The sequence below is a fragment of the Callionymus lyra genome, chromosome 7 (genome assembly GCF_982586985.1).
Source record: "Callionymus lyra chromosome 7, fCalLyr1.hap1.1, whole genome shotgun sequence".
In the NCBI taxonomy this organism is placed as follows: Eukaryota; Metazoa; Chordata; class Actinopteri; order Syngnathiformes; family Callionymidae; genus Callionymus; species Callionymus lyra.
Window position 1 is genome coordinate 30,442,268 of NC_141824.1, and position 11,703 is coordinate 30,453,970.

The window sequence follows — 11,703 nt, forward strand, 5'->3', positions numbered from 1 at the left end:
GCTGTTCTCTAGGATGATGATGATGACGATGACGATGACGATGACGATGACGATGACGATGACGATGACGATGACGATGACGATGACGATGACGGCGACGGCGACGGCGACGACGACGACGATGACGATGACGACGACGACGACGACGATGGCGATGACGATGACGATGACGATGACGATGACGATGACGATGACGATGATGGCACTGATAACGTGCAAGTTCTCCACAATATGGTAAATTATCTTTCATTAGAAACTAAATGAAGGGAAAAATGTTGTTTTGTGTGATGACAGCAGAGATGCTGATCATACTAAATTAACGATTGGTGGTCAGATCTTTTTATTTCCTCTTTTCAATTTGGCTTTTACAACAGAACTTGAGTGACAGCTGTAACCCACGTGACCGCTGCTGTTCTATTTAAGAGATCCCTCTCTGCTCGGCTGTCAGTGACTCTGTGACGTCATCGGTTTTTACAATGCTCATTCCATTACAAATAATTACTTTTCTTTGAATGATCTCTTCACAAGAAAAACATTCGATTATTGTGTCTGTCTGAGACTTGGCAGAGAGACGAAGAGTTTATTCATGTAAAAAAAACTCTGGCCTCCAGATAGCGCTGTTCTTAGGAAGCCTCACCTCTCTGGTCGTGGGTGTGGTCTTGCTACAGTTTATAGAGAGAGTTGTTCTTGCAAAGTGATTCAGACACAGGAATTCACTTTTATTGAGTTTCAGATGATCTTGGTTGGTTCTACAAGTCCTTTCTATTGTTTACCGTCCGCATGATCCTGCGGCAGTGTTCATGAAAGACTTCAGTGACTTCTTATCTTCCATTATTCAAATGAAATCTGTTCTTATTCTTGTAGACTTAAATCTTCATGTTGATTACGTCACATCTTTCTCTGCTAAAGAACTTTTAACTTTAACAAAATCCTTTAATTCTGAGCAACATGTTTTTGAACCCACTCATCAAAAAGGCCACACTTTAGACTTAGTTTTTACTCTTGGCCTGGACATTTCTAATGTATCTGTACATGATGTCCATCTGAGTGATCATTCTCTAATCTTGTTTAACCTGGACTTCATCCCGGAACCTAAGCCCCAGGTAGGAGGACTCCTTACCCCTTCTAGGACGTCGAAGCCATACAGCCTGTAGAGAATAGTCCCACAGGACAAAATGGCCGACATTCCTCTTTCTTTTGCTCACTGTTGGGGTCCATCAACAGGTTCTGTGATTACTGCTGCAGCGACTAGCACCAGCCACATTCTGGCCACAGCCCCAATAAGCTGCCTCAACAATTGAGCCCATTTGGCAAATTCCTACACAATGAAGTAGAAACTCCTTCAGACATATGACTGGGCCAGACGTTCTCAGCCACTGCAGGTGAGGCCTTCCTCACACTTGAGCAGATTGTCGAGAGTGTAAGCTACTGAGTACACTGACTTGTAGATGTTGTTAGTGACTCTCAGTTCAGAAACGTCGGTAAACTGTGAGTCGACCGTAAGAAGACTCTCTGAGCCGCTGCATGCTTTTTTTTCGGATCCTTTTAGGGAGCAGTCAAACACTTCCTCCCAGAAATCCTGCACAAACTGACTGCCAGGAATGCCTGTGGGTCAAGGTGACCCGAAGGCCCAGAGGCAAATGCGTTTCTGGTATCTCTTGTGTTGCCTCTGGGTCAAGGTGACCCGAAGGCTCAGAGGCAAATGTGTTTCTGGTATCTCTTGTGTCGCCTCTGGGTCAAGGTGAATGGGTTGTTCACCTTGACCGAGAGGCAACACAAGGGTTAAGAAACATTTACATTGAATAAAATTAATATATTATGAAAAGTTTACATATTTTCCACATATCTGCATCAAAACAAAATCTATTGTATTTAAGTCCATCACAGGTTTGAACTGAGGAGGGAAGATAAAATCTGACACTATGTTTGACTTTTCTACAAAATTTTATTTTTACTCAAATTTTAAACTTTCCAAATCCAAAGTGCACTTTTAATTAAATGAAGCATGAAAGATCAGTACGAACACTTACAAAAAAAAATATTATGACTATTATATTATATTATATATAAACACGGTATTTTTTGTGGTGTAACTGAAGATCTTTAAACATTTTTTACAAGCATTGGTTCTTCTGTTTTTCCAACAACTAAACAACGTTTTGTAGAATGCCTTGTTGGCCCCATGAATAGACTAAGGACCTGAGTCGGCTAATTTCTACATCTGGCAAAAATCTGAACCAGAACCAGCATGAAAATGTACATGTTGCAGGTGGAATCAGTTCTTGGACAGTAGATGTTTGTCATTGTTACATTTTGGGACACAATTCTCTTAGCTGTGGCCAAAAGATTCTTCAAATACCTATACACTATGACCCCCAAATTAAATCAATTATTTTGAGAGTGAACTACACTAAAGGATTTTGGTCTAGGTATAATTTTTAAATTATATATTATGACCAACTATAATGAAATCTCCCATCATTAAACAAATGCAACACCAGAAGTAACTTCTACTGAACTACTATTATTATCTATTATATATTGTCTGTTGTTTCAAATCATCAGTCACAGGCTTGTTTGAAGTTTTTTTCTTTGGAGCAACTTTAATTTTGAAGATGAGCAAAAAAAAAAAATGACAGAAAAAGTAGCCTTTCTATTAGCAGTATCAGTATGTGGAATCAAATAATTAAATGTCTACTACACTTATACATGGAAACTGATGTTCGCTGACAAGGTGAGATTAGAATAAATTAAAACCAAATATTTAAGCCAAGAAAACTTTTTGCTACAAAAGCCTAAACAATGCTAATTAATTATAGATCTGGGGAATCAATTCATTGAAATGTTCAATTAACCATTTGTGACAAACTTGTTTATTAGTGCTTTTCTTCTCGGGGAAACATGCCACCTGCTCTCCTGTTGTAGTGACACGGGACTCACCATGTTGGGATGTTTCTTTTCTCAAGAGAGTGACCTTTCCCATCCAAGGGGATTTATCTACCTGTTATTTGTATCTCGGTGTTTTCAGCTTATATTGTGTTGCATCATTTTAATGTCTTTTGACAACAGTTTTTTTTGTACCCTAGGGAATCTTTGACAAATGATAGATCATTTAAAGGTCTATGCAAACCAGGACACTGAGTTGTGAGGCCCAGGAGCAAAACACTTGGCCCCCTCAGGACTAACCCATGAGGCCAATGTAAAATCAGCAAAGGCAATACTAATCAGCAAAGGCCACACTAATTGTAATTTGCATTAATTTCGAACAGTGTAGATGACTATTGTTTATTTTGTTTAAATGTAAATAAAATATAACATTTTACAATTTGTTGAATTAATAAATACACTATTTTCTGCTTTATGATATTCAATTTGGTAATTTACATTGTGTTGTCCTTCAGCCAAGAAAGAGGGGATATGTGTTGGAATATTTTACGTTGTTTTTCTAAGAAATGAAAACTGAATGCTATTGACTAAACAGCTGCAAGACCAGGACATCAAATCGACGAGGCCTGCAGTGAATGGAGCAGACACACAGGAAACCAAATATGGTAGACATTTAATTAACAAGGGTTGCTACAATGGAAACGGGGGGAATTTCAGTAAACTGTGCCATGTCTTAGCTGGTGTCACCATCATGGACAGAACCACCTGTCATTGTATAAAAGTATTGTGTGACCAATTTTCTTGAGATGATCTTTGAGAATTTGCTGTGTGTTGATGTTGAGAGCAGTGACTCTAACAATAAAGTCAAGACACCAAGGGGTCTCTGTGGACTTCTCCTCTCTTGTCTATCTCTCTCTACAAAATGCTAAGAAGGCTGTTGTTACCTGCAGGTTAGTATCGTGTATCATTTTTAGAGGATTTTCCCATAATGTGTTTTTTTGTGTTAAGTTCAGGTTTAAATAAAATAATAAAGCATTTTGGTAGAAATATACAAAATAAAAGTCCATAGGTGGAAGCCAGAATAGCAAAAATCTCCACTGCCACGGTTAACTTCCCGGGAGAGCTGACATAGGCCGGAATGAACGTGATCCACACGGCGCAGAATATCAACATGCTGAAAGTGATGAATTTGGCTTCGTTGAAGTTGTCCGGCAGCTTTCTGGCCAAGAAAGCAATCACAAAACATAATAAGGCCAAAAGTCCTATGTATCCGATCACGGCCCAAAAGCCGATCACAGAGCCCAGATCACACTCCAGGATGATTCTGTCATTGTAGAGCAGCACGTTTTCAATTGGAAACGGAGGATTGTTGCTGAGCCATAGAACGCAGATGAGAACTTGCACACAAGTGAATGCCACAACACTGACTCTCTGCTGAGCAGGCCTGAACCACTTCATCATTTTACTGCCTGGAAGTGTTGCTCTGAACGCCACCAACACCAGGAGGGTTTTCCCCAACACACAAGAAATACAGATCACAAAAGTAATCCCGAACGCAGTGTGGCGCAGCATGCAGGACCACGAAGTGGGTCGACCAATGAAAGTGAGGGAACACAGGAAACACAGGTTGAGAGAGAAGAGCAGCAGGAAGCTCAGCTCAGAGTTGTTGGCTCGAACCAGCGGAGTCTCTTTGTGGCAGTAAAAGACTAGAGCTATAATCATGGTCACAAATACTCCTAAGAGTGAAAATAGGACTAACAGACCACCAAGAAGGTCTTTATAGGACAGAAATTCTATTTCTTTTGGGATGCAGGCATCTCTTTGCATGTTTGACCAGAACTTTGCAGGACATTTAAGGCAGTATATGGAATCTGTGGAGACAAAAAAAAATACGCTTCATCAAATCATTTGTTCTTTGATGTCTTTGGCTCTTTATACTGAGCTTTTAAATTCCATATTCTTTTTAGCTTATAAATTATAAATTAGTAGTTTACCTAGGCGCCCCAGAATGGCTTCCTAGGTGCTTGGTTCTTGTTTCATTATTTTGCTCTGTACTGACACCGCAAAATATTCCTATGTTGTGTTTACAACTTTGGCAATACAAGTTTCTGATTCTGACCTGAAAATATGACTTTCCTTCCTTCCTTCGGGTGTCCCTTTAATGCCCCCTAATGAATTAGAGATAAATAATATACATATGTTTTGTCCTGAATTTTAAGTGACACATATTGAATAAAATGTAAATTAAATAAGACAATATAAAAAAAAATATGCCAGTAAGTTTATTGTTATAAGGTTGGATAATTACATTACATTTCATTATTTAAAAGATTTTATATTTTTTCAATTTTTTTTATTTCTTACAAAGTTTCATCACTTCTTCCTTTTAGTTTGTTGGCATGTCATAGCATTCACAGTTTATAAAGTATCCCATGCCCAACCTGGCTGTAGCCTATTCTTTGTTTTTTGAGACTTGAGTGGTCTCTTTGTCTTACCGGTTAAATTACTGATTTCACCCACAGGGCAAAGGATGCAATCATAACAGCAGACAGGTCTTCCTTTGTGGAGGACTTTTTGGCTCCCGGGAGGACAGCTCTGACTGCAGACTGAAGAGGGTATCTGTCACACAAACACAGTTTGTGTTGTAGACTTCATAAATTAATAATATATATAATATATCGGTTGAATATCTAAAATTGCAAATAAACCTCTGTGAGACCACCGCTCCATATCACAGGTATTTTGTTCATGATGAACTGTTGGCTCTCCGGCAGAGAAGCATCGTAGCTGCCGACTGTTGTTCCCTCCATGACTCCTCTGGCATTCATCTGTATGTTAACCAAATCATATCTTGCCGGAGAGTCGCCGTTCCTGTCAAAATTAACCCTTTCCCCTGCCAGGGTGGTAAAGTTGACGGTGCTCATGTAGTGCAGCACCTTGAAGATACAGATTTTAAAAGATGCAGATAAGGTGAAGTTCAAGTGGTGTTTTCTCACCTGCCACGGCTGGATGTTTTTGGGATCAGCACAGGTCCCGTTCGGAAAAGGGCCTCGGCCTTCCTCACACTTGAGCAGATTGTCGAGAGTGTAAGCTACTGAGTACACTGACTTGTAGACGTTGTTAGTGACTCTCAGTTCAGAAACGTCGGTAAACTGTGAGTCGACCGTAAGAAGACTCTCTGAGCCGCTGCATGCTTTTTTTTCGGATCCTTTTAGGGAGCAGTCAAACACTTCCTCCCAGAAATCCTGCACAAACTGACTGCCAGGAAATTGCGACGGGTGGAGCCGTCTCAGGTGTTCTCCCAAACCAGGGATTTCTGCCTTGCTGACTGTGAACCCGAGTGAGCCCAAAAGAACACTTTGGCCTTTAATGTCAGAGAGCGAGTGGTCCGTGATCCAGGCGTCACTACCGATCCACTGCAGACCTGTGATGTTCTGTTCAAATAGGGAATCTGCCAGCAACTTAATCTCGCTGTGAGACATAAAAGCAATTATTACTTTGGAGGTGGCTTTTTTAATAACTGAGATTATTCTGTTTAATAATTCAGGCGGGTCTGAAGAGGAAAAGGCCTCTGAATATTCAATACAGACTCCATAATCCTGTGCAGCTTGGATAAATGCAGATATGCCACTGAAGCCGTACTCATTTCTTACAGCTATGGCTCCAATCCAGGTCCAACCAAAGTGCCGGACCAGCTTTGCCAGGGCTCGACTTTGGTAGTAGTCGCTTGGAATAGTTCGGAAAAAAGTCGGGTACTCTTTCCTGTTGCTGAGGCAGGCGCATGTCGCAAAATGACTAATCTGTAACGAATAAGAGGGACGTGAAAAAGTGATCTTTCCAAATGAACTCTCATGACTTACCACTGGTACTCCATAAAGACCAACCACCCGGGCAAACGCGATAGTCGGACGTGATCCAGAGTGCCCCAGTATCGCCTGTACTGACTGGCTCTTGGTGCAGTTCTCATCATGGATTTCTGTTTGCTGTCCACTCACAAGAGCCAGTGCAGCTCGAGAGATGTCCATGGTTCCACAGTTGTTGTAGATTTTGTAGCCAAGCCGGATGTTCGGTAGCATGTCTGGGCTGGCATTGATCTCTTTTATTGCGAATATCATGGCTTGAGCAAACTGGAATTCTCTAAAATTAAAGCTAGAAAATGCAAATAAACACTTTATCAATGCAAATGTCATCAAAGTGACACACAAACACAAGAACATACTTTTTACACTTCCGCATTTCTGGAAAGTTTTCAAACGAATAAAGTGTAAAATCCTGAGTGGTGCGAAATGAGAATATCCCTCCAATGTCAAGGTCACCATCCTCAGCTAGCTCTGGTAGGTTCTCAGAGCCATACAACCGACACTTTGAGTCTCCTTTACCCGACAATAGAGCCAAGAGAAGCAAAATCAACACTGACATGGTGCAGCTCTGCAGATCCATCCAACCGTCTTTTCAGCTTATGCTGAAATTTATACACAACCCGCGAAACTGAGCCGTTTGTCAAGGTGGATCTGATGTCTCAAGGGAAAACAGAGAACCAATCAGCTGAAGACAAATTTGTTTTTGTCCTTGAAATTGTTGAGCTTGAAGAAGTTTATTATCTATCCACATTTACATTTGCTTTTAACACAAAAAAACACACAATATAGTAAAACATTTAATTACCCTATTAACAAATAAAAAAGGAAGCATGAGGGATATTTTGTTCTTGTTTGTAGAAAAATATTGACAACGTACCTTAATTGGGAGCAGCTCTAATTAAATAAAGGGATTCAAAAACTGAATTCCCCTAAAATCAGATCAATTTATTCACGTTGAAAACATAGAAACTAAGCATAGATTTTTGATTAATTGTGTTTTGAGCATCAATTATTTGTGTTTATATAGATCCAAAATTAAAAAAACAATATTTCATTCTTTCTATTATAATATTCTTTCTATCATGTACAAGATCAAGTCTACGTTCACCTGACGGCGTAAATGTTTCCATAAAAAATGGCTACTCATGACCTAGAACACAACTTGACTTACCAACTTGTTAAGCCGAGTGTGATGCCCTTTTCCCCATCACACTCTTTTTGGTGTTCTTCTGTGGCTCCATTAACAAGATGTAACATTTTGGTATAAAAATACAAAAGAGCAGTCCAAAACTTGATGCCAATATTGCAAATATTTCCACAGCAACACTAAACTTTCCTGGAGAACTGACATATGCTGGAATGAAGGTGATCCAGACTGTACAAAATATCAGCATGCTAAAAGTGATGAATTTTGCTTCGTTGAAGTTGTCAGGTAGTTTCCGAGCAAGAAAGGCGAGGACAAAACATAAGAAGGCCAACAGCCCAATGTACAAAAGAACAGCCCCGAAGCCCACAGCTGATCCAACGGCACATTCTAAGATGACTTTGTTTTTGAATTCAGCGGAATTATTGAACGGAAAAGGAGGAGAAGTTAACAACCAAATGATACAGATGATGACTTGAATAAAAGTGAAAAATAAAACGCAGAGTCTCTGCTGTGCTACACCGAACCACTTCATGACTGCACTGCCTGGAAGTTTGGAGCGAAAAGCCATTAGCACCACAGCGGTTTTACCCAAAACACAGGAGAGACTGAGCACAAACGTGATGCCAAATGCTGTGTGTCGCAGCATGCACGACGTGTCAGATGGACGGCCAATGAATGTTAGGGAGCAGAGGAAACACAGAGCTAAGGAGAAGAGTAACAGGAAGCTAAGCTCTGAATTGTTCGCTCGAACTATTGGTGTTTTTCTGTATATAAAGAAAAGAATGGCAACAAAAGACGCCATAATAGTTCCAAATAATGATGCTGCAGTGAGAAGGGCTCCCATGATCTCCTGGTATGACAAGAACTCTGTCTCCTTCTTTATGCAGTCATCTCTGTGCTCATTCGACCAGTACTCTGGAGGGCACGACTGACACGTTACAGCATCTGTAAAATAAAGTTTGATTGTTTCAAACCATTGTTACATTATCTCTACAAAGCAGCTTATAAATCACAAATTGTGGCCATCATACAATGACCTGTTGTGTTGCTGAACTCTCCATCTCTACATTTCACACAGTCATAGCAGCAAACTGGTCTTCCCTTTTGGAGAACTCGACGTGTCCCTTTGGAACATTCGGCATTGCAAACTGATATTGGAGCCTAAAGAAAAAGATGAAACTAGGATTTCAACATTAGGATCTACTGAAATTTAACTATTCTCTGGTTGATTTAAGATACTGAAATGGCCTTGATGAGTATGCTGTATGACCATAAAGCCCTGGTTCTCTGCTGATTTATCTGGTCAGATGGTGTTTGACGTTAATAGATATGTAAACCTGGTCAGCATTAAGTTCATTTGAAATGTGTGATAAGATCACTAATAGTATGAAAATAATAATATGAAAACACTTTAATAATTGTAATGAATTTTACCTCACTGGAGTCATTTGCCCAAATTAATGAGCTGTCATACACAAGTAGCTGCTGGTCCTCAGGGAAAGATGTATCAAAAAAGCCAACTGTGACAAACTTCACAAGCCCATATTCAGTTCGCTGCCAATTTATTACTTCATACTTGGCTGCTGGATCTCCGTTTTCATTGAAGTATACCTCATTTCCTTCCTTGGTTTTGAATCGAATCCTTTTTATTTCCTGTAAAATCTGAGGGAAACATTTTTTGAGTTCATTAGTAACCACGAAAATATATTTCAAAAGCTATCTGAATGTGTAGAGGCCCTTCAGCAAAGGCTTCATGTTTTGGTTACCGCAACCCACCTCCCTTTTTCCCTAACCTATTCAGGCTATTCTTGTCATGGCTAGAGGGCGGATGGAGAAGTTTCTTAGAAATCACCCTAGTCCTACAAGATTCTCTTAAGGCAGGGTATGTCCACATTACATAGGAGTGCTTTGGAGGTCTTTAATATAAGCTGACCTGGGAATTCCCTCAAGAGGACCTAGCAGCCGGCTCCAAGTGTTTATAAACACCTAATTTCCGGAAGTAACACAGGAGGAAAAAACCTGACTCATTACAGCAGCTTGAAAAGCACAGGCCTTTCAACTGAGCCACTCAGTGTCTGAGAAGTCCGACTTGAGCTGATGAACAGGCAACATAGTTACACCCATCTTGTCATCTGCCAGCGCAAGCAAATAGGGCAAAGTACAAAATGGTGAAGTTTCTCCACTGAAAACTCATATATACATATACTCAATATTTTTTGAGGCATTATCTAAGACTCTTGATGGTTCTTCTTGACATGAGTTGACGAGACATTGGATTATGATCATCTAAGACTAGACTGCCCGCAGCTGAAAGGGGTGCTAGCCCAGAAGCAAAGCCTTCACTGAAGGGGTGAGCATGAAATAGAACCTTGGTTGTACTCACTCTGAGCGCCTCTACTGGGACTTTGGTGTCACATTTCTCATCGCATCCAAGAATGTTGTGAAGTGCATGTGCTGTAGCATACACACCTTTGTAGATGTTGTTGAATATGGGCATGAGTGACATGTCAGTGAAACTGTTTGACACTGTAGTTAGATCCTCAGAACCAGTACACAGCTCTCCTTGAAATCCAGCCGATGAGTTCACTTCAAACTTGCAGTTGAATAACTCTTCCCAAAACTGTTCGAATAATTCATTGCTCGAAAGACTAAGTCTATTAATATCCAGAATGAACTCTTTCATGCCTGTGACATTCACCTTGGGAATAGAGAGACCGATAGCCCCATCTAAGATGTGATGTCTGTCCAGTGCTGCTATTTGGGAATCAAAGATCCAGCCCTCTGAGCCGACCCACTGGTACCCGGTGAAGTTTTGACGGTTCAATTCTTTTATAAGCAGGTCCATGTCCAGTGGTGACATGAACGCTACAATCACTTTAGAGGTGGATCTCTTAATGATCTTCATTATCTGCTGTATTTTATCAGGTGGATCAGTTCTGAAGAAGGATTCTGAGAACTCCAAACAGATGCCTAGTTGCTGGGCAGTTTCTATAAATACATCCATCCCTTTATTTCCATAATCATCGTTGGTTCGTATAGCTCCCACCCATGTCCAGCCGAAGTGCTTGACCAGCATGGCCAATGCTCTGCTTTGGTAGAAGTCACTGGGAATTGTACGGAGGAATGATGGATATTTTACTTTATCGCTTAGACAACTGCAGGTGGCAAAATGGCTGATCTGAAATAGAAAAAAAACATGACTGAGATAATATTATGATAATATTAAATTAAGATACATTCTTGAGCTTGTAGTGTGTGACACATTAGCAACATTTCATAGTCATCGTTGTGTCTCAGTTTTTACAGTTTCTTGAATTTGTTTTGTCTTGGAAGTCGATAGTCTTGAACTCAGGTTCTCTGATTGCCCAGACTTAGTAATATCTTGATCTAGAAGAAATAATATCTTGGTCTTGGTCTTAACTTAAATAAACTTTTTCTTGTTTTGGTCTTAACACTCGCTGGTCTCGGTAGTCTGTTGGTCTCACTTAGGTGGTTTTGACAACAATTCTACTACAAACCAGTGGGATATGAAATGATCCGATGACCGTCGCTATCGCCATACAAGGAGAAGAGGATGTCTCTCCTAAAATAGACGCAACATGTGCTGGTCTGCCACAAGAGACATTCACAGCTCCAACTTCTTGACCGTTTGCCAGATCCAGTGCTGTCCTCACTCCCTGGGCAATGGATTCGCATGAGTCGTAGATCTTATAACCCAGAGTGACACCAGGAAGAAGATCTGAGCTGTTGTTAATCTCCTCGATGGCGAATAGCATCGCCTGTGCATACTGGAAACCCCTGAAATTCAAA

General features: G+C 40.4%; 2 protein-coding genes across 2 annotated transcripts; both read right to left on the reverse strand.

Moving 5' to 3' along the window:
* Positions 1-3,837: 3,837 nt before the first annotated feature.
* On the reverse strand, positions 3,838-7,001 carry LOC148076093 (extracellular calcium-sensing receptor-like). The gene is made up of 5 exons (XM_087795417.1): positions 6,747-7,001; positions 5,883-6,686; positions 5,595-5,822; positions 5,382-5,505; positions 3,838-4,757 (listed from the first exon to the last, which is right to left on the reverse strand). Exons 1-5 carry the CDS (start codon positions 6,999-7,001, stop codon positions 3,838-3,840), a joined length of 2,331 nt encoding a protein of 776 aa, XP_087651543.1.
* A 923-nt stretch (positions 7,002-7,924) lies between these two features.
* On the reverse strand, positions 7,925-11,703 carry LOC148076094 (extracellular calcium-sensing receptor-like). The gene is made up of 5 exons (XM_087794947.1): positions 11,412-11,703; positions 10,277-11,071; positions 9,328-9,555; positions 8,931-9,054; positions 7,925-8,838 (listed from the first exon to the last, which is right to left on the reverse strand). The coding sequence occupies exons 1-5, from the start codon at positions 11,667-11,669 to the stop codon at positions 7,925-7,927; spliced, it is 2,319 nt and encodes a 772-aa protein (XP_087651073.1). The 5' UTR covers positions 11,670-11,703.

Bases quoted from the DNA above. Each gene is read 5' to 3' on its own strand.
- LOC148076094 (XM_087794947.1), bottom strand. From the start codon at position 11,669: ATGCTATTCGCCATCGAGGAGATTAACAACAGCTCAGATCTTCTTCCT. The intron at 11,072-11,411 runs GTTTGTAGTAGA...TTTCTATTTCAG, and splicing joins GATCATTTCATATCCCACTG to ATCAGCCATTTTGCCACCTG. The intron at 8,839-8,930 runs GTCATTGTATGA...TTTATTTTACAG, and splicing joins AGAGTTCAGCAACACAACAG to ATGCTGTAACGTGTCAGTCG.
- LOC148076093 (XM_087795417.1), bottom strand. From the start codon at position 7,001: ATGATATTCGCAATAAAAGAGATCAATGCCAGCCCAGACATGCTACCG. The intron at 5,506-5,594 runs GTTTATTTGCAA...TTTGTGTGACAG, and splicing joins GGAGCGGTGGTCTCACAGAG to ATACCCTCTTCAGTCTGCAG. The intron at 4,758-5,381 runs GTAAGACAAAGA...TTGTCTCCACAG, and splicing joins TGAAATCAGTAATTTAACCG to ATTCCATATACTGCCTTAAA.